The 23,147-nt window shown below is 41.3% G+C and overlaps 2 protein-coding genes across 6 annotated transcripts in view; both read left to right on the top strand.

Moving 5' to 3' along the window:
- Positions 1 to 8,347, top strand: part of inpp5b (inositol polyphosphate-5-phosphatase B) — a 59,564-nt gene extending 51,217 nt beyond the window's left edge. For all 5 annotated transcript variants that reach the window (XM_079624576.1, XM_079624577.1, XM_079624578.1 and 2 more), the window contains 3 exons: positions 730 to 857; positions 7,570 to 7,681; positions 7,957 to 8,347. In XM_079624576.1, the coding sequence (XP_079480702.1) occupies positions 730 to 857; positions 7,570 to 7,681; positions 7,957 to 8,096 (380 nt within the window). In that variant the 3' untranslated portion in view covers positions 8,097 to 8,347. The remainder of the gene's footprint in view (positions 1 to 729; positions 858 to 7,569; positions 7,682 to 7,956) is intronic.
- Positions 8,348 to 9,217: 870 nt separating this feature from the next.
- mtf1 (metal-regulatory transcription factor 1) overlaps positions 9,218 to 23,147 on the top strand; it is a 33,195-nt gene continuing 19,265 nt past the window's right edge. Inside the window, exons 1-3 of the mRNA XM_079626356.1 lie at positions 9,218 to 9,505; positions 9,924 to 10,006; positions 14,378 to 14,876. Of these exons, the coding sequence (XP_079482482.1) occupies positions 9,978 to 10,006; positions 14,378 to 14,876 (528 nt within the window). The 5' untranslated portion in view covers positions 9,218 to 9,505; positions 9,924 to 9,977. The remainder of the gene's footprint in view (positions 9,506 to 9,923; positions 10,007 to 14,377; positions 14,877 to 23,147) is intronic.

Genomic DNA, 23,147 nt, shown 5'->3' with positions numbered 1-23,147 from the left:
TGCACGAACAGCCCAGGTGAAAAAAGGACATATTCCAAGTGTAGTCCAATGGAATAAATAATGCATGGGATACTCGTACTGTATGGGTGACCATGTTCTTTTTCACATTGCAAGAGCAGAATAAAAACAAAAATATAATGTAAAAATTTTTTACCGTCACATTAAAGTGCCGTATTATGCTATTTTAAAGATTCCTAAGGTCTTCTACAACACGTTTACATGCATCCACGGTCATAAACACTTTATTTTTCTCATAATATCCACTAGAGCATTAGTTGTTTTCTCTCAGTGTCTGAAACGCTCCGATAAAGATTCAGTCTCTCTAAACCCCGCCTCTCTGAGAGCTGCTCTGCTCTGATTGGTCAGATGGCCCAGTCTGCTGTGATTGGTCAGAAAGCAAACGCTCGTTATCATATCTGCTCTATTACACACTACATGAAGGGGAATATCCCAAAAACCATATTAGAGTCACTTAATTTTTTTTTATTATTGTCAACTTCTAAAATCAGGTGGTTTTGTGACCAAATTAATAAAAAATACAATTATTTTAAGCAGTTTTTAACTTTTTTTGCCTATTTTAGTTTTTATAGGCCTAAACATATATTATGTCTGAAACTACATTACATGCAGTTATGTAGCAGAAGCTTTTATCTTACAAATGAGCCACTGGTGAAGGTGATCTGCTGTAGTCGACGATGCTGATAATGACCCTTGACCTGACGCTGTCAGCGGGCAGTAATCACTCCGTGGCCGAAGCCCTGCTGCTGTTCCTCGACGCTCTTCCCGAACCCGTGCTCCCCTTCTCCTTCTACCAGCAGTGCCTGGACATCAGCGCCGACAGCAGCCAGTGCAGACAGGTGTGTGTGTGTGTGTGTGTGTGTGTGTGTGTGTGTGTGTGTGTGTGTGTCTTCTACCAGCAGTGCCTGGACATCAGCGCCGACAGCAGCCAGTGCAGACAGGTGTGTGTGTGTGTGTGTGTGTGTGTGTGTGTCTTCTACCAGCAGTGCCTGGACATCAGTGCCGACAGCAGCCAGTGCAGACAGGTGTGTGTGTGTGTGTGTGTGTGTTTGTGTGTGTGTGTGTGTGTCTTCTACCAGCAGTGCCTGGACATCAGCGCCGACAGCAGCCAGTGCAGACAGGTGTGTGTGTGTGTGTGTGTCCTTCTACCGGCAGTGCCTGGACATCAGCGCCGACAGCAGCCAGTGCAGACAGGTGTGTGTGTGTGTGTGTGTGTGTGTGTGTGTGTGTGTGTGTGTCTCCTACCGGCAGTGCCTGGACATCAGCGCCGACAGCAGCCAGTGCAGACAGGTGTGTGTGTGTGTGTGTGTGTGTGTGTGTGTGTGTGTCCTTCTACCGGCAGTGCCTGGACATCAGCGCCGACAGCAGCCAGTGCAGACAGGTGTGTGTGTGTGTGTGTGTGTGTGTGTGTGTGTGTGTGTGTCTCCTACCGGCAGTGCCTGGACATCAGCGCCGACAGCAGCCAGTGCAGACAGGTGTGTGTGTGTGTGTGTGTGTCTCCTACCGGCAGTGCCTGGACATCAGCGCCGACAGCAGCCAGTGCAGACAGGTGTGTGTGTGTGTGTGTGTGTGTGTGTGTGTGTGTGTGTGTGTGTGTGTGTGTGTGTGTGTGTGTGTGTGTGTGTGTGTGTGTGTGTGTCTCCTACCAGCAGTGCCTGGACATCAGCGCCGACAGCAGCCAGTGTAGACAGGTGTGTGTGTGTGTGTGTGTGTGTGTCTCCTACCGGCAGTGCCTGGACATCAGCGCCGACAGCAGCCAGTGCAGACAGGTGTGTGTGTGTGTGTGTGTGTGTGTCTCCTACCGGCAGTGCCTGGACATCAGCGCCGACAGCAGCCAGTGCAGACAGGTGTGTGTGTGTGTGTGTGTGTGTGTGTGTCTCCTACCGGCAGTGCCTGGACATCAGCGCCGACAGCAGCCAGTGCAGACAGGTGTGTGTGTGTGTGTGTGTGTGTGTGTGTGTGTGTGTGTGTGTGTGTGTGTGTGTCTCCTACCGGCAGTGCCTGGACATCAGCGCCGACAGCAGCCAGTGCAGACAGGTGTGTGTGTGTGTGTGTGTGTGTGTGTGTGACCTCACTCTGTGTTACTCTAACTCTCACACACATCAGCGCAGACAGCAGCCAGTGCAGATATTTGTGTGTGTGTGTGTACTCTGTGTTATTCTGACTCTCACACACATGCTGTTCGACTGGACGTTTATGATGATACTGTAAGAAAAATGATGTGGAAGTGGAAGATCTCAAAACTGAAGTTTTACAGTCGAGCAGTGGCGAAGCACACGAAGCGCCTCGAGTTCACCGGCGTCAGAATGAACCCAGTACACCCGAAGCTCAAGCCTTTGTCCTGTCACAGTTTACCACTCTCAGGGGGAGGACACACAGGGCAGGTGTTTGAGCTGTTGCTGTCAACGGGTGACCAGACGAGACACAGGCCCACGACCGACCAAACTATCCAGATAGAAATGCAATGGGAAAGTGCCTAAGCAACAATCTCTCTTTAATCTCTATGATAATTAATTAATTTGCGGGATGAGCTCATTCTAGAATATATACTGTGTGTGTGTGTGTGTGTGTGTGTGTGTGTACAGTATATTAGTTACATTAGAGTCTGAAAGAGTGCACATCAAATATATATATTTATATATGTTCTATAGTGTGTGTGTGTGTGTGTATATATTAGTAACATTAGAGTCTGAAAGAGTGCACATAAAAAATATAATGCACTGTCACTAAAGTGTCTTTTTTTATATCAAAGCTTTTATCGGGTAAACAAACAAGTAACGAATATATCATGTAAAAATGATCCAAACAATAAAACATTCTAAACTAACACAGTCTCACCCCAAAACGTCACATACTGACGCGTCTTGACCATTCGGCAACATACGACGAAAAGGGTACCCTTTAACGTCCATATGTGACGATTCGGGAATGGTTGGGTTTAGGTATGCGGTAGGGTACCGCTAGAAGGCGCTGCTGGTGCGCTTATGTCTGCGTCTCATATGGACGTTAAAGGGTACCTTTTTCGTCGTATGTTGCCGAATGGTCAAGACGCGTCAGTATGTGACGTTTTGGGGTGAGACCGGGCTGTCTAAACCGCCTGAATAATAATAATAAAAACATCTCTACTTCAGTGTATCTTAAAGGGTTAGTTCACCCAAAAATGAAAATAATGTCATTAATGACTCGCCCTCATGTCGTTCTAAGCCCGTAAGACCTCCGTTCATCTTCGGGACACAGTTTAAGATATTTTAGATTTAGTCCGAGAGATTTCTGTCCCTCCATTGAAACTGTATATACAGTATACTGTCCATGTCCATAAAGGTAATAAACACATCATCACAGTAGTCCATGTGACATCAGTGGGTTAGTTAGAAGTTTTTGAAGCATCGAAAATACTTTTTGGTCCAAAAATAACACAAAATAAGACTTTATTCAGCATTGTATTCTCTCCCGGGTCTGTTGTCAATCCTTCACAGTTACGCTGATGGCGTACGACGCTGATGACGTGTTATCTGGTGCGCCCGAGCTTCATTTATAGACTGAGGGAAACGCACGCTGTAAAAGTGTCTCATCCGCGACATGCACATTTACGCACCATTAAAAAAATGATATCCACGCAAACAATGTAGAATAGCTTGAATATAGCGTGCGTCTCCCTCAGACTGTAAACGAAGCTCGGGCGCACCAGATAACACGTCATCAGCGTCTTACGTCAGCGGCGTCACTGCGGAGTCGTGAACGCAGATTCACAACAGACCCAGGAGAGAATACAATGCTGAATAAAGTCTTATTTTGTGTTATTTTTGGACAAAAATGTATTTTCGATGCTTCAAAAACTTCTAACTAACCCACTGATGTCACATGGACTACTTTGATGATGTGTTTATTACCTTTATGGACATGGACAGTATACTGTATATACAGCTTCAATGGAGGGACAGAAAGCTCTCGGACTAAATCTAAAATATCTTAAACTGTGTTCCGAAGATGAACGGAGGTCGTACGGGCTTAGAACGACATGAGGGTGAGTCATTAATGACATTATTTTCATTATTGGGTGAACTAACCCTTTAATAATCCCAGTTGCATTTTCTTATTTATAACAAACAACAACATTAATATTAACTACAAGCTAAATAAACGTAAAAAATCTAATGTTTTCGAATGGAGAACATAAATAAATGACAGGGGAGTCTATCAACTCTTCATAAATATAAGCTTTTGTTTTAAAGTAGTTTCACAAGGTTTGTGTGTTGGGGAACAAACATGCAGTGCTTTTATGTCCAACATGCACTCATTCATGGCTGATTTATTTCATTCATGTAAAGTTACGTCTTTATCGGGACAGGACTTGACAGACCACGTGACTCGAGTTTGTCTCTAGTTTTTTAGCGCCAAGTTTATATTACACGTGAAGCATGTATGCAACATCTCACTTGTGGATTAACGGCTGTTATGTTAAATAAAGTTTATGAATTAAAGAAGTTATTTTACCGTTGAACAGCGCTGTTGACTCGTCTCCCCTCAGACACGATGCTTTAAAGTCCCCCTGTGGTGTAAATCCAGCTTTTAATGTTGTTTATGTGTGTATGTGGTGTTATTAATCTGCTTTAAGACAAACCATGTGTAAGTTCATAAGTCGACAGCATTGCTGAGTATTTTCTGCTTAAAACTGCAGTGAACCAAAGACAGTCTCAAAAACACGGCTTGAAATCGCTGGTGTTTCTGACGTCACACACTACCTTGTAACTATGGCGTTATTTTCCTGTCAAATGTCGAGAGCGCATTATTGTAGCGCGAAAGTACATTAATATAATGCGCGAGCGCGAATCTCTCTGCTCGCGCACGAAATATGATGCGCGAGCGCGAATATCTCTGCTCGCGCGCGGAATATAATGTACCGAGCGCGAATCCCGCGCGCGCGCTCTCAGATACACGCTGCTCTTGTAAGAATTTTCTCTGGGCTTGCTCAGAGAATATGCCTGCACTTAAAACCTGTTCAGTGCCATCGCGAATCTCTCCTCTTCGCTTAAAGTAAGCGTGTATGTGCTTGGACTGTGACCCGTGCGTTCGCGCATGCCTAAGTACTCTTCTCTTCCATTTCTTTCTCTTTGCTCTTGGCATAAAACGGCAACAACCAATCATAAATAGGCTTCAACGGCTGACCAATGAAAACGCGACATCGTACATGGAATCTTACTGGTTGATATTGAACCGCACATGGAATAAGTTCAATCAAGACGAGCCGAGATGGATCCGCCGAATCGACGAGTTTTATTTGTTTTGATGTTAAATATGTCAAATGTATCTTAGAAATGTCTGGGAAGAGGGCGATTGGATTACTTTACATATAAATGAATGACCTAGACTGTCTATCTGCACAATATGTTTTTGTAAAAATTGGTACTCCAGACTCTAAAGTTATCTGAAAAGGAAATGTTACAGGGCTGGATTTCCCGAAACCTTCTTTAAATTATACCTTAAACTATAGCTATATCTAACGTTAATACGTGTTTCCCGAAACGTTCTTATTTAAGTATAACTTTATAACATTTTACTAACATTCGTTAGTAAGGTTGGTCTGGACCCTATAGGATACCTTATCACTGTGATAGGCTATATACGAATATAATTCTGAAGCTGTAGGCTAACACACCCAGTGTTCAATTAGGATTAGCCTATGGCAAAGAATAAATTATGCAAACTTGCAAAGATTCACTGCTAAATTCAAATGTGCTTTTGCACTGAACCAGAGACAAAGGCGCTCAATCATAGCGCTTGTCATATTTCATACACATATCTATTTTGTTCTATTCTACTAGTAGTAGCTACGTGGTGGTGGGGTACTTACGTTAGTTACTTACATTATTATATGTATATGTATAAATATATTCCTTTGTGTTCAACAGATCAAAGAAATTCATACTGGTTTGAAACTAGCCTACTTGAGTGGGAGTAAATTATGACTTTAATCATTTTAATTTTGGGTTTAATTTTAATTTTTCCCTTTAAGCAACAATAAGGTATAGTTCGGGGAACACGTCTAGAAAAGGTATCTTCAAATACAGTCTTATCTTAGATTCCCCCCAAATATTTGTTCAGATTTGAATTTAGCAGTTGATCTCGCTACGTACTTAATGGTTAATAACTGGTGTGATTGTACGAGACAATGTGTTAATTATCAGACGTAAAATATTATTTTTGCCTTTTGGAATCGGCTTTCAAATCTATTTGGCTCAAAAATCTCACTTTCAATGGGCATGGCACCTGTAGTGTGAACAATGTGGTTGACAGTCTAGGTCATTTATATGTAAAATAATCCAATCGCCCTCTTCCCAGACATTTCTAAGATACATTTGACATATTTAACATTAAAACAAATAAAACTCGTCGATTCGGCGGATCCATCTCGGCTCGTCTTGATTGAACTTATTCCATGTGCGGTTCAATATCAACCAGTAAGATTCCATGTACGATGTCGCGTTTTCATTGGTCAGCCGTTGATGCCTATTTATGATTGGTTGTTGCCGTTTTATGCCAAGAGCAAAGAGAAAGAAATGGAAGAGAAGAGTACTTAGGCATGCGCGAACGCACGGGTCACAGTCCAAGCACATACACGCTTACTTTAAGCGAAGAGGAGAGATTCGCGATGGCACTGAACAGGTTTTAAGTGCAGGCATATTCTCTGAGCAAGCCCAGAGAAAATTCTTACAAGAGCAGCGTGTATCTGAGAGCGCGCGCGCGGGATTCGCGCTCGGTACATTATATTCCGCGCGCGAGCAGAGATATTCGCGCTCGCGCATCATATTTCGTGCGCGAGCAGAGAGATTCGCGCTCGCGCATTATATTAATGTACTTTCGCGCTACAATAATGCGCTCTCGACATTTGACAGGAAAATAACGCCATATGTAACCAATCAGATCAACGTGTGATCGTCAACCAGTGGATCTCTGAGTGAGTGGAGGTGGGGCTCATTTGCATATTCATAGAACCGCGCATACTAAATGAGGAAAGGGTGTCGAGTTACATTCAAGATATTTTAAGGCATGAATAATTTTTTTCAAGAAAAAAACGTTTAAATGTGACATTTTGGTGATTGAAGAAGAGTTTTAAGGGATGAAATGATTGACCACAGGGGGATTTAATGGCTGTCGCGCAATTATCAAAACGCCTACAAGATGCCGCCATTTATCTGTGAATCCGATATTACAATCCCGATACCTGATTTTGGGAAAATGCTTAAATATCGGAAGAAATATCAGTATAACCGATTATCGGTCGATCTCTATTTGAAACTTTGCGGATGTTTCACCTGAAGGTGTTTGAGATGTTCTGTCTTGTCAAGTTGAAATGTTTAATGTAATGTTATAAAGTGCCCCTATTAGGCTTTTTCAGATATTATTTTTCATTTAGTTTGTAATAGCTTCGCATGAAATAATAATATCTGCGGTAAAGTGGCGGTAAAACTTTTAATAAACCAGAAAATGCTCTAGCTTTTGCTTTATCATCAATATAGTTGTGTAACGTTTCATTTCTCCTTCTGTCCACAGATCATTTCTATTCTACCTCAGTGCCATAGAAATGTGTTTAACTATTTGACGGCCTTCCTTCAAGAGCTGCTGAAGCACGCGGCACACAACCGGCTGGACGCCTCGGTTTTAGGTCGGTGGACGGTGTGCTTTCACTTCTTGTTTTGTGTATTTTTGTCTGCAGATTTTGAGAGCACAGGCCAGTTTCAGTGGAAAGCAGAACTCACACTGACTTTGCATTCTGTAATTTCACTGTTATTATTAGTCATTACAACATCATTAACAACTTTGCTCATGTGCACTTGGTGAAGGAACAAAGAAAGCATGAGGTTTTGATTTTCTAGGTTTCCTGCAGCGGTGTAAACGTCACGAACTGCCCGTTTGACTGAGACTGTCTCTGGTTTACAGGCCCGATCTTCGCTGTTCTGTTGCTCCGGTCGCCCACAAAGCAAGATCTCACAGAGAAAAGGAAAGTGAAGGAGTTTCTCCAGCATTTCTTGGTCCTGACGCCCTCTGACAGAGACATTCATGATAAATCACCCCAATAACGGACTCCTCTCCTTATTTCACATGCCTAGTTTCTTCCAGGTATCCGCAGAATTATGTCCATACATTTTGTAGTTGCCATTTAATTCAAAGCATTTCAAACCATTATTGAAACTAATTGTTTTTTTTACAAATCAGATGGGAGTTTTTATTTGAGAAATAATGGTTATTTAATGAAATATATTTGTATTTTCAATGTTTGTAAATACAAAACAGCTGTTCTTTTATATTAAATCTAAACAATTATAACAATCTCAGCGTTTGACTTTTCTTTGATCATATTAGGGGTGTGGATGCAAAATCACAGAGGATTTAATATACAAATTACATTATTTTACCATGTATATCTTTGTCCTTTATGTTCATGCTCATTTTCAAGATGTTTCACAGCCAATCTCAATAAAGCATTATAATAATGACTGGTTTAAGAGAATATTATGCAAAGTAAAGGTTTATTCCTCAAAACTTTTACAAGCACTTATTTTAAAGTTCAGTCACTCAGTCATTATTTCAAAATTGAGCATTTATTTAGCTGATAACATCATTTGTAATTAAAGTAAAAAAGTATATATATATATATATATATATATATATATATATATATATTGCAAAGTCTTAGATAATAGTCTAATATAATAATAGTCTAAGATAATAATTAATGCCTCAAAAAGGTTTTAAATTAGAGCAGAAAGTCTCAAATTCATAAAGTCATGCCATTAAATGCTATATGCACTGAAAAAACTAATTATTCCTCAGTATTTTTGTCTTGTTTTCACAGACCAGTACATCTTAACATTCTTAAATCAAGATACATTTACTTGAGAAGCAAAATGTAGTTTTGTTTTCTGAGAAAGTTTATGACTAAAACAAACAAAAAATGTCAGTGGGATATAAAAAGTTGTTTTTCCTTTGAATTAAGTAGATTTTTCTGAGCTCATTGGGAGATAATGGGAAGAGAAACTCTTGCATATTTTCAACTCATAAACGTTTGCATTTTTCTTCTCAAGGACATTTTCCCAGTCATCCCAATGGCAAACATGTCCCAATTTACTTCAATTGACCCTAAATGTCATTTGCACTGGAAAACATGGCAGGAATCCTGAGGAGGGCTTCACTTTATCGCAGTATGATCAGAAGGGACAGTAAAAGTGATGTTCATATTCTAGTGCTTGAGAGAAGTATTCAAAGGGTTTTTAGTGTATTGTATCTGTTTAAATGAATTGCAAAGTAATGTAGCTGAATATGAAGTGGTATTTTGAGTCGTTAGCAGTGTGTTGTGTGCTGTTGTGAGTGTGTGTGAGCTGATCTGGGGTCAGTATGAGCTGCTGCTCTTCATGATGCTGTCGCTGAGGAATGAAGACAGGAGCCGATACACAACATTACACGGGCTTCGAGCGTCTCTATAACACTGGTAAACCCATCAGAGGATTTCTATCTGCTTGATTTAATGCTGCAAAAGCGTGTCGTTGTCGTTCTGATATTTTAATGGCCTGTCTTGATACCATTAGAGTTTCTGTTCAATGCTAACGCGCTAAATCTGTTAGCATTCATCTCATACCCTACATGTCAGTTCTTTAACCATCACATAGTCACCGTTTTCAGAGTGTTTTACACTTTAACGGGTTAAAACGACAAATGAACTGCGCTTTTGTCTAACGATAGTGTATAATATAGTATATAAACTGGTGTTAAAGACGTGCTAATGAAGCTAACGCCTGTCACTGATGCAACTAGCACTTTAGCCTGTTAGCTTCTCTGTGCAGTCAGTCTTAATTAAAACACCACCGTTTTAAATATTACATGAAATATGTGTGGCTTAATTATTTCAGCCCTTTTGTCTTGGGGATGTTATTCATGTTGATCGGACCGAAGCAGATGAACTAATGACTGGAGCTTCAATAACGTTACACAGGTGAGCTAACCAGTTAGCAGGACTGACATGACAGTTTGTTTTTGTGGAAAACATGCATTTGAAAATGAATATATCACATTAATGACATGGTAATTATGATCTCTAATATGTTCGCGGGTTTCTTTAAATGTGTGTTTACATTGATCAGTGTGAACATGTTCATGCTTGACTTGTGATGGTCATCAATGTCAAAGTGAACATGGAAACTTCTAGAAAGTGTCCAGAATGACAGTCTGCTAAACTAACCCTGATTCAAGACTTATTGTGTTAAAATCATAACGGGTTTTGTTGTTGTCGTCACAGTTTGCCCATCTCTTTGAGACATAATGTCCTCTTTGTAACTGTCTAGTCGTGTGAGAAAAGCATTCTTGTGTCTCAAATCATATTCAGCTGCCTTCCTAGACAGTGTTTTCGAGCATTATAACATACATGTAGTGAACTGCTCTCTAGACAGCATTATAACCTAATAAGTATAGCATCATAATCTCAAGACATTTTATTGAAATATTGGGGTGTCGTGTGTGTATAATGTGCTGTCTAGATAGTCAGCTAGTGAAGTGTTGTGACACAGCCCTTGTGTCTGGATTGTTGTGTGTTTTATGTTAGTTTTGTTCAGATCATTGTGTGTGTTTGTTATAGTAACATGAAAACAGTGGTTTCGGTTTACAAATGCTCCTGTACCCTGATTGTTTAGTAGTTCGACTAACACCGGCCAAAAATAGTTCCCCTGCATTGTCCTACTTTCTCGTGACTGTATGAAACAGCAATTTCCCAACACATTATGTTGTTGTTTTATTGAAACCCCATTTCATTATTACAACCACACTGTACATCTTTGTGGTGGATTTGAAAGTGCTTACACTGATTTAAATGTACCTAGAAAGGAGCATTTTTAACACACATTTTGCTTGAAAGTGCACACATAACACTGTTATGCTTCTCGATAATAATAACCTGCGTTTATTATAATGATTCAGTGTTATTTTAGTATTACTATTATTTTAGTTATACTATTGTAGTATTTATTAATATTTTGAATGAACTATTATTATAAATCTAAATTGTATATCTTATTTTATTTAATATTTAGGCGTATTTCATTTACTGAACATATTTTTTATTGGTTTGTTCGAGCTGCACGATTCTGGATCAAATGAGAATCACATTTTTTTTGTTGTTGTTTTAATTATGGATCACGATTCTCTCACGATCCTGAACAGACCAAATAAAAAAAATATGTAAATTATACGACTAGAGGTTCTGACAAAATATTAAACAATGTTTAACTAATCAGATATGAATATATATAAAAAATCAGTTGAATGAATGATTCAATAACTCGCTCATAAAGATCTCATTTGTTTAATTACTGGATGAGTCTTTTGAATGAATGATTCAATGACTCTCTTGCAATGTCTCCACCTACTGGTGTAACGATTTAATGATACAATCTTTAGTTGAAGCATCAAGTTACTTTTAAAAGGTGATTTTCTCTATTTTGATCACTACTGTAGACATCAGTGTTTATATCTGAATATATAAACTTTGATCCCAGAACTTCTGTGATAATCTGAATTATTGTAAGACAGAAATAATGAGTGTGTAGGGCTGCACAATATATCGAAATATCACAAAAGACAAAGAGAAAATCACGCACTGCTGGCTGAATAACTTTTATAGCTTTAATAAGAATCAGTATAATATATTTAATTCATACAATAAAAAACTAAGCAGTGTTTTATTTTTACATTTGATTATTGAGTTTCTGTTGTTAAATAACCCTAATGTAGGAGATGAACCCCTGAACCCGTGCTTTACTCTGATGTTAAAACAACACTTCTTATGCCACAGTAAAGCACTGTTCACTTTCAGAAGCTGTAGGGATGTTTGCTTGTCACATAAAGAGCGGGAAACACGTATGTAAGTTATATAATTTCAAATAAATTTGAAAGATAATTACATTTATTTTACACACTTTAAGCATTATCGCATTGCATATCGAATATTGCATTATTTAATGAATTATCACATTTTTCTTCAAATTCGTGTGTGTGTGTGTGTGTGTGTGTGTGTGTGTGTGTGTGTGTGTGTGTGTGTGTGTGTGTGTGTGCTTGTTTATGTGATTTATGAGGACACAAATGTGTATAATGACATGTGTATTAAACTATTACAACTTAAAGGTGGTTTATGAGGACATTTCATGAGTCCTCGTAATTCAAATAGTTAAAAAAACAAAAAACAATGTTTTATAAAAAATGTATAAATGCTGAATGTTTCCTGTGATGGGCAGGTTTAGGGATTGTGTGCGTGTGTGAGTGTGTGCGTGTGTGAGCGTGTGTGAGCGTGTGCGTGTGTGTGTGTGTGTGAGATGGGCAGGTTTAGGGATTGTGTGCGTGTGTGAGTGTGAGCATGTGTGAGCGTGTGCGTGTGTGTGTGTGTGTGTGTCACTGTGTGATGGGCAGGTTTAGGGATTGTGTGAGTGTGTGCGTGTGTGAGCGTGTGCGTGTGTGTGTGTGTGTGTGTGTGTGTGTGATGGGCAGGTTTAGGGATTGTGTGAGTGTGTGCGTGTGTGAGCGTGTGCGTGTGTGTGTGTGTGTGTGTGTGTGTGTGATGGGCAGGTTTAGGGATTGTGTGTGTGTGATGGGCAGGTTTAGGGATTGTGTGTGTGCGTGTGCGAGTGTGTGCGTGTGTGTGTGTGTGTGATGGGCAGGTTTAGGGATTGTATATGTGTGTGTGTGTGTGAGATGGGCAGGTTTAGGGATTGTGTGTGTGTGTGTGTGTGTGTGTGTGATGGGCAGGTTTAGGGATTGTATATGTGTGTGAGATGGGCAGGTTTAGGGATTGTGTGTGTGTGTGTGTGTGTGTGAGATGGGCAGGTTTAGGGATTGTGTGTGTGTGTGATGGGCAGGTTTAGGGATTGTATATGTGTGTGAGATGGGCAGGTTTAGGGATTGTGTGTGTGTGTGTGTGTGATGGGCAGGTTTAGGGATTGTATATGTGTGAGATGGGCAGGTTTAGGGATTGTGTATGTGTGTGAGATGGGCAGGTTTAGGGATTGTGTGTGTGTGTGTGTGTGTGTGAGATGGGCAGGTTTAGGGATTGTGTGTGTGTGTGTGTGTGTGTGAGATGGGCAGGTTTAGGGATTGTATATGTGTGTGAGATGGGCAGGTTTAGGGATTGTGTGTGTGTGTGTGTGTGTGTGTGTGTGTGCGTGTGTGTGTGTGAGATGGGCAGGTTTAGGGATTGTATATGTGTGTGAGATGGGCAGGTTTAGGGATTGTGTGTGTGTGTGAGATGGGCAGGTTTAGGGATTGTGTGTGTGTGTGTGTGTGTGTGTGTGTGTGTGTGTGTGTGTGTGTGTGTGTGTGTGAGATGGGCAGGTTTAGGGATTGTGTGCGTGTGTGAGTGTGTGCTTGTGTGAGCGTGTGCGTGTGTGTGTGTGTGTGTGTGTCACTGTGTGATGGGCAGGTTTAGGGATTGTGTGTGTGTGTGTGATGGGCAGGTTTAGGGATTGTGTGAGTGTGTGCGTGTGTGAGCGTGTGCGTGTGTGTGTGTGTGTGTGTGTGTGTGTGTGATGGGCAGGTTTAGGGATTGTATATGTGTGTGAGATGGGCAGGTTTAGGGATTGTGTGTGTGTGTGTGTGTGTGTGATGGGCAGGTTTAGGGATTGTATATGTGTGTGTGTGTGAGATGGGCAGGTTTAGGGATTGTGTGTGTGTGTGTGTGTGTGTGTGTGTGTGTGTGTGTGTGTGTGTGTGTGTGTGTGATGGGCAGGTTTAGGGATTGTGTGTGTGTGTGTGTGATGGGCAGGTTTAGGGATTGTATATGTGTGTGTGTGTGAGATGGGCAGGTTTAGGGATTGTGTGTGTGTGTGTGTGTGTGTGTGTGTGTGTGTGTGTGTGTGTGTGTGTGTGTGTGTGTGTGTGTGTGTGTGTGTGTGTGAGATGGGCAGGTTTAGGGATTGTGTGTGTGTGTGATGGGCAGGTTTAGGGATAGGGGCTGTGTGTGTGTGTGTGTGTGTGTGTGTGTGTGTGTGTGTGTGTGTGTGTGTGTGTGTGTGTGTGTGTGTGTGTGTGTGTGTGTGTGTGTGTGTGTGTGTGTGTGTGTTAAAAAGCTGTTTCATGACAGCGGCTCTCTCTGGATCAGAACACAGATCTGAATGTTTGGTTTAATAGACAGAGTCGGATCACAGTCGTGTAGGAATAAGATCACGTGAGCGTTTGATCCCAGATCGCCATCTTTTAACGATTAATCGCGCAGCTCTCGCTTTAGTTAACGATAGCAACACTGATGAGGAAGTGAGGAGCCAGTCGAATCCTGTTCTCAGTTTGACTAACGAATGTTGTTTTAACCTCTTTAAACTCGTTCCAGCCGCAACAAAAGCAAGCGCGTGGACACAACCCCCGGACTGAGCTTCTCCGTCAGGATCATGGGAGAGAATGGCCCTCTCACGGAGTCAGCCATGCTCTTCGAGGACGAGGAAGAAGACGTGGACAAACTGTGCCGGGAGGAGGACGACGAGGACAAGCTGCCCCGGTTCGAGCAGGACGAGGACGAGCTGATCTCGGGCCCGTCGTCGTCCTCGGGCCGCATCTACGACCGCACGACGGTGCTGATCGAGCAGGACCCGATCCGGCTGGACGAGGAGGGCGAGGAGGACGGCATGGCGTTCGGGGACGGCGAGGGAGACGAGGGCTCGCTGGCCTTCATGTGTGACCCCGAGGGCATGTCGCAGGGGTACATACACCACACCATCTCACCCGACCAGATCCAGTTCATCATTAACCCCGGGTCGACCCCTATGCCTCGAAACATCGAGGGCGCCACGCTCACGCTGCACTCCGAGTGTCCCGAGACCAAGCAGAGAGAGGTGAGGAGCTTGTGCTGTGTGTCACCAGAAAGCAGACTTATCCTGCGTTTCACATCTTCATCTGTCTTCAGTGTGTAATAGGGGTGTAGCGATACCCTCATGTCACGATACCACGATACTGAACTCATATATTTAAAATAATGTTGGCCACTTTTAACATCAGACGTTTGGCATCATCAGGACCCACTAATATTCTCCCCATTGCATTATTATACATTATATTCAACATTATATATAGTAGTTTAGTGTAGTACTGACACTAAAACTCTGAAAACGTAAATGTTTTCACACAGTCATTTTCAGCGTCTACTTATTCTGCTGTTCACATGTTCATCTGTCTTTAGTATTAGGGGTGTAGCGATACCATCATGATTTGATGCATATCGCGATACTGAACTCAAGATACGATATTATTGCGATACTCCAAGTCAAGACATACTGTATGATACATGCTTAAAGGGTTAATTCATCTTCGGAACACAGTTTAAGATATTTTAGATTTAGCTTTCTGTCCCTCCATTGAAGCTGTATATACGGTATACTGGCCATGTCCAGAAAGGTAATAAAGACATCATCAAAGTAGTCCATGTGACATCAGTGGGTTAGTTAGCATTTTTTGAAGCATCGAAAATACTTTTTGGTCCAAAAATAACACAAAATAAGACTTTATTCAGCATTGTATTCTCTCCCGGGTCTGTTGTGAATCTGCGTTCAGGACTCCGCAGTGACGCCGCTGACGGAAGACGCTGATGACGTGTCATCTGGTGCGCCCGAGCTTCGTTTACAGTCTGAGGAAGACGCACGCTATATCCGCGACATGCACACTTACGCACCATTAAAAAAATGATAGCCACACAAACAATGTAGAATAGCTTGAATATAGCGTGCGCTTTCTGGACATGGCCAGTATACCGTACATACATTTTCAATGGAGGGACAGAAAGCTCTCGGACTAAATCTAAAATATCTTAAACTGTGTTCCGAAGATGAACGGAGGTCTTACGGGCTTAGAACGACATGAGGGTCAGTCATTAATGACATTATTTTCATTTTTGGGTGAACTAACCCTTAAACAATAGCACAGAATAGTATACTCACAATATGGGATTTGGATCGGCCTCGTCTGACCGATTCCCGATCCAGAGATCCCGATCGGTGCATCCCTACTTTAAACATCATCCTCTTTGCTTTGTGACCTGTTTGTGGGACGGAGGAACTTCATGCTGTTTGTTACCAGAGAGAGCGTTGACTTATTCTGCTGTTACACATCCTCATATGTCGAGTAGGGCTGTGAAAATGGCTAAAAAAATCTAATTTCTTGCTTAAATATCAGCAAAATTCAAATTACATTATTGCTGAAGGCAATACTTCATGTTCGAGGAAAGAAGTGCTGTATTTTCTCCTGTGCACACAAGCGAGCGCATTAAGCAGACATAAACCAAATCAAGCATCGCGGGTTTTATCGAAATAAAATGACATTCACTTTTTAAAGTGCATTAACTTTTCAAACAATTGTTCTTAAATAAAATATAATGTGCATGCAAGGAAAATTAGGTTATAAAAGTGCATAAAACTGTGTAAGTGCTTCAGTGACCTGAGGAAACACACTTCAGCAGAAGCGTAATGATCTACATGAACACACAACAGCAAACTGTCATTCAGAAACACTTCTACTCACTACATCTACATATCAAACACACCAGACGCTCTTGATCTGAGTGAGTGCTGGGCGCTCTATGTTGACAGTGTTTCCAGCTGATGAACACACACACACACACACTCGGCTCTGAGCGATGTGCCGGTTTGGTCAATTGTGTCGTTGCACGATTTTTCCCAGCAACTGAGAGGGTTTTCGTCAGCAGGAAAAGCCTTTTCCCGCCATTTTTCACACTAGCATCGCAGCCGCACCGCTGTACTGGATAAGCTAACACCAACACACCGCGTCACTGACGTCATCATCATGTCTCGCGCGACTCTTTACACAAAAAAATTTAATATGCAGTTGTTGTTGTTTTTTTTACTCAGCGAATATTCAAAATTCATTTTATTTGACAGCCCTAGTGTGTGATGTTGCTGATGATCATGAGAAAGCTCCAGTTCTTCTCTATATCAGCGTCAGTGTTTCTGAACTCCTGAAACACCTCCGTTGTAGTCTTGAGTTTCTTCCGGGAACGAACACGTCACAATATTCCTCATTATAATAATTAATGCGCAGAATAAAGGGGTGGAGCTAGTTAGTAGTGTGTTAAACTGGTGGTTATGGTAAGCGGCGGGACATTTCCTAAACGCACTCGACCAATCACAACACACTGCTCCTGCCGACCAATCAGAGCACAGTGTGCTTTTCAGAAGGAGGGGCTTCATAGAGACACAGGGTTCCCACGCGTCCTGGAAAACACATGGAAAATGGGAAATGTCCTGGAAACGTTTGCGTTGTCCTGGAAAATAATTTTTTATTATTATTTGCATTTAAACACATTTAGCTTTACAAAAGGTCTATCCATTTCAGCAATATAATTGACAAAAACGGTTACAAAGATTTGATAAATCAAAATAATTTAGAGTCAAAAACACATAACTCATCAGTTTATGCCATTATGTACACCAGATGTGTAATGTGCCTTGGTGCAAGCAGATGCAATTAATTTAGAAGTCCGATAATAGTGAATATTTTCTAACGTTAGTGACTGATTGCGAATACAGCTTGACTGTGAGAGTTTGGACTTTTAAACTGATATCCGCAAGTACAATAGCAGTGTGTGAACTAAAGTAGAGAATAACTGCGGTTTTAATAGTGTGGCATCGTGAAAGACAACAGTCTCTGCACAACTATAATACAGATATAACGGTATAGGTACAATATCACATCTGTTTCAAAACATATCTCGATATGATAATATCGATATATCGCCCAGCCTCAGTCGTGATAACTTGACTCGCACTGTAGCAGCTGAAAAAGTCTTGAAAATGTCCTGGAAAATAATTTTAAGAAAAGAGTGGGAACCAGGTGTCACAGTGTCAGGTTGTGTTTCCCTGGGTTATCACTAGAGGTCCTCGTTCTCACGGTGTCGTTCACATTAGACTACAATTCCCAGCATTCTGTCGCTTATCTGATTATTGCACTCAGCTGTTTCCCGTCACCTGGTTAGTTCTGTGTGTATATATGCCCTGTCTGTGTTAGTGTTTGTCACGGAGTCCTTGTTTAATGTCCCCACACTGCCGCTCCTGTTACTTGTGCGTGTCTTGTGTCTTCGGATTGATTTCCTGGATTTTGACCATTTGCCTGGCTGGATTGTGAGTACGGATTTCCCAATAAAACTGCTCTTGGATCTTACCTTTTCCCGTGTGTGTGTGTGTGTGTGTGTGTGTGTGTGTGTGTGTGTGTGTCGTGACACCAGGAAGTAAACAGCGGTGTGTTTCCCAAAACCATCGTTCTGACGAACATTCGCAAACCGCATCGCAGAGTTGTGTGTTTGAGTGACAGCTCTCGACCGGTGGTTAGAAGCAGTTTCTAGTTTTCATAACGTGGACTCAATAAATCCTCATCTTGAGCAAAATGAGAGTGCAATCTGTGTCTCTTATTTAGAAACTAATGTCATTTACGTCTTTTAGTTTGTGAAGAGATTTAAAGCGTGTCACAGGTCGTCCGACCCTTGTATAGAGATGATGTTGCTTGATCTTGCTGGACTGGTCAGGCCAGTTGTGTGTCCGTCAGTCACGCATGTTTGAGAGATGTGCTTGTTCAGTGAAAGCAGATCAGATAAGCCGGTCTAGAGGATGTGTGTGTTTGTTCATCCCACAGGATCTGTGTTTCCACATGATCTCACACCAGCCGTTCTCTGCTCGTATGAGCTTCCCCATCTGTGGATCACACGCGGACTGTGTGTTTAGACGCGCATTAGTCCTGGCCGTTTTCAGTGTGTGTTCTTCAGCGATCTTGTGTTCTCGTACGTCGCCATCGTTAAAATTTCGGATCTCAAGAAAGCATTAAAAACCAGTTTCGACCTATTCATAAAACACAAAAGTCAGCATAAAACACACATTCTGCCTATTTCATAAATGCTTTTTAAACAAAATGTTCACAATAAGATCTATAAGTAAGCAATAAGGTACGAGAGGCTGTGCTGTATGGTGAATAAGTGAAGGGCGTTGTTAGGCTCGACGTGAAGCGGAGTCAGCCGTGACTTATTCACGATACAGCACTGGCCTCACGTGCCTTATTGCTTTTATAAAACGGTTACCACACAATACAACTATTAAAGCTGAAGAATATGTATTTATGCAACTTTCATGAAGTAAAATCACTAAAAGCCTTCCTTCCACTGGAAAAAATAGTCCCTGACCGTGAACAGCAACAGAAGTTACATACAATATTTTTCCAATAGATGGCGGCAAAGACTGTGTTTATGAGTGAGTCAGTCGGTAGAGAAGTCTTTTACAGTGAAAGGACTCAAACTTGTGATCAGGAGAAGAAGACGACACTGACAGATGACTATAGGCACGGGAAAACCCCTTAACTGTTGAAAGGACAAGATATCGCAGTGGACATTTAAACGGATATTTGTATTATGAATATATAGCACTGACCTGAAGGAGAATGCTATATCTACTGTAAATGCAGGAACACTCGCTTACTCGATCTCATACTCTACTACAGCTTCAGTGAACACTATCGATGAGATCAAACATGTGTTTACGTTGCTAAGAGCGGTTGCTAGGGGTGTTGTGTAGTGATACATAGAACCGTTGGGTGAAGCGGTCATAGCCGTGTTTTATCGTGAATAAAACACAGCTATTGGCCAATCAGAATCAAGGACTGGAACTAACCGTTTCATAACAAGTGTTAATACTGAAATCATACATAAAGTGGTAACACTTTACAATAAGGTTCATTAGTTAACATTGGTTACATTACTTCTACAGCATTCATTAATCTTAGTTATTTTTAATTCCAACATTTTATTAATGAATCCATGTTGTTCAGGATGTCGTGGTCAAACCAGCTGTGGTAAACTTACACAAATGATAGTTTAATACGGTAACAGCCGTTTCTTTCGGTCCTTCAAATCTATCTCGACCACCAGACTGCTGTGCGTCACTCGACCTCTACTCTCCACACGGGACTGTGGAGTCCCGTGTGGAGACTCCACAGACTGTTGAACTCACCGATATCTGCATCACTTCATGCTGAACAGAAAATTCAAATATTGTGATAATCTAGTGTTCCTCGTGTGTGTTGACCGAGAAACAGAATCATTTGGTTGCATCAAATCATCACCAGGTGCTTTATTTGCATTACACAGACTTGCAAATCACAGTCTTTACTGCCTATTTTGCCACACACACACACACACACACGCTCTCTCTCTCTCACACACACACACTCGCGCTCTCTCTCTCTCACACACACTCACGCTCTCTCTCTCTCTCTCACACACACACACACACACACACACACACACACACACACTCATGCTGTCTCACACACACTCACGCTGTCACACACTCACACACACACATACGGTCTCTCTCACTCACACACACACACGCACGTAAATTTAAAGGTCATTCATCACACTTTGTCTCATAATAATCCTAAATACATCGATATGTTTGAACTTTTTTTTTTGTTTACTTTTTTGTGTTCTGTATGTCTTATTGTGTCACACGAGCTCATAGTCACAGAACGGCTGATGTTGATAGCGTACGAGAGGTCACATGATCCCGATTTATATATCCCTACAGTTTATGCTCTAATCACATGTTTTTCACATGACCTTTTATCGTGACCCATATCTGACAGGTGAACCTCCTGAACTGCTGTACATGCAAATACACACTGAAATCATATACTTTTTTAAATTTTTAAATGAGTTTTGAATTTAATTTATTAATATATGCTAACGTTCGAAAGTTTGGGTCGGTAAGATTGATTTAATCTTTCTGAAAGAGTCTCTTCTGCTCATCAGGGCTGCATTTATTTGATCAAAAATACAATAAATCTTGTGAAATATTATTATAATGTGACACAGCAGTTTTCTATGTGAATATACAGTAAAGTGTAATTTATTCCTGTGATCAAAGCTGAATTTATCATCATTACTCCAGTCAGTGTCACATGATCCGTCAGAAATCAGTATAATATGATGATCTGATGCTCAAAAAAAACATTTATGATTATTATCAGTGTTGAAAACAGGATATTTTTGTGGAAACCGTGACATTTATTCCTCAGGATTCTTTGAGGAGTCTTTACTGTCGTTCTACTGTACGATAGATGATAAATAGAAAGCGCGATTAATGAGACTGTATGAGAATGCTCTCATCGCACTGTTAGAGGATGTCCTCACACCGGAAGTGAAAGCTCAAGTCTAACGCATTGCATTGTGGGATACAGGATTCCATGCAATGTTGCAAAAAAAATAATTCTTTAGGATACACCCCTTGAGATGCATCACCTCGTTTTCAAGGGGTCCTAATACACACAAGTTAAATAACATAACACAAAACAATATACACAAGTTTTTTTTTTATTCAAACACACACACCACTACAAAAAATACTTTTTTTGCCTATGAATTTTTGCCTAGCATTAATAAATAGATATATCATCTAAAGCAATTACAGAAAGTTTCAAAACAACGAAACAAACGAGAGATCGTACATTCTCCCAGTCTGCAGGAGCCTTACACCTCTAACTGCTTTCTTCCCACAGACTTTATTAACTAAATAATGTGAAGCATGTCTTAAATTCTGATGAAGAATATAATATAAAATAAATAGGGTATTAAAATGTACATATTTGAACATAAACTGCATCCAGTGAAGATATCTTCTAATATTGAGTGGGGTCATACATAATACAATACAATGGTGTGTAATAAATGAGCATCCAATGTCAAATCTACATTCACATTTAGATCATGCTGTGAGTTAGCAGAACATCTTGCTAGGCTGCTCTCCTCAGTGTGTGTCCCTCGGGAGAGGAGCATTGGGAAATGAGCTCACATGAGTTAATGACCAGTGACTGAACCACACGTGATCAGAGAGAAATGGAAACTGATGCATTTGCCTGGTCATGTCAGGACGCACATATTCTGGATAAAGTATGTGTTGTTCAGTGTAGAGCTGGGCTGTGAGAGAATACTGTTTGTGGTTAAAAAAAGGAAATGTTTTGTTCATTTGAGTCATGCTCTGTGTGCTCGTTTCTCCTTTGGATACTGTTATACCCGTTTAACACATGATTATGACCTATTATGACCTCCTCAGAGTCTCGATGTTGTGTTCAGGCTCGACTAGAACAGGCTTTCCTGCTTGAATGTTGATTATTCTCCTCATATTCTCCATTGTTGCGGCTCCTCTCTTCCCAGTCTGTCAGTAACGCTCTGTTCACTCGGTCTCTATGAAGCCCCTCCTTCTGAAGAGCACACTGTGCTCTGATTGGTCGGCTGGATCAGTGTGTTGTGATTGGTCGAGCGCTTCGCGTGTGTTTGGGAAATGTCCCGCCCCTTACCATAACCACCAGTTTCAACCATAGACTGTATAAAAATATGGACGTAGTGTCCGTGACGTCACTCGTAGTGTTTCTGAAGCCCGAAGTGGGCGGAGCCGGGCCGTCGCCATCTTGGCTGCGCGTCACTCCCGGATAACCAATAATGTGCAGCGAGGCGGATTAGCTGAGGTGACGTGACGCTAACAGACAGCAGACAAACGGCTAGTAGTGACGTCAGCGGAAATCCACCTGTCACTCAAGTGGCCACGCCCTTAACTATGCAGAACTTTAAGGCTTAACATAAATTACACGGATGAGTTATTAAAGATTAACCCCCTCACAGTCGCCATGAAGGGCAAGATTAGCTATATAGACCTAAACCACTTTTTGCCCCTGTCTGTAAACACATTTCTTCTGCTGTAGAGTTTGGCAGTTTAACATGCGGGTCTATGGGAGTGAGTCTCTTCTCTAGCCGCTCTCTAGTGGCAAGTGGATGAACTGCAGTTTAAGTCTCTCAGTGTTGGATTCAAGAGAGAGACGGGAAGGTTGCCGCTTGGTTTCAACACACTACTAACTCAACCAGGCCCCGCCCCTTTATTGTGACGTGTTCATTTCCGGAAAAAACTCAGGACTAAATGAAGGTGTTTCAGGAGTTCAGAAACATGTTTTTCTGGTATTTCGCTTCAAGTAATGAGAAAAATAGTAGGATACATTAAATAATGCATTTGAAATGACTACATTTACATGTCAATATGGGTTTATTTTGACCATTTGCGCGC

The sequence above is a fragment of the Phoxinus phoxinus genome (assembly GCF_949152265.1).
Source record: "Phoxinus phoxinus genome assembly, chromosome: 10".
Lineage (NCBI taxonomy): Eukaryota > Metazoa > Chordata > Actinopteri > Cypriniformes > Leuciscidae > Phoxinus > Phoxinus phoxinus.
Note: the sequence above shows the minus strand (reverse complement) of the source record. Positions and strands in the feature narration are given on the sequence as shown.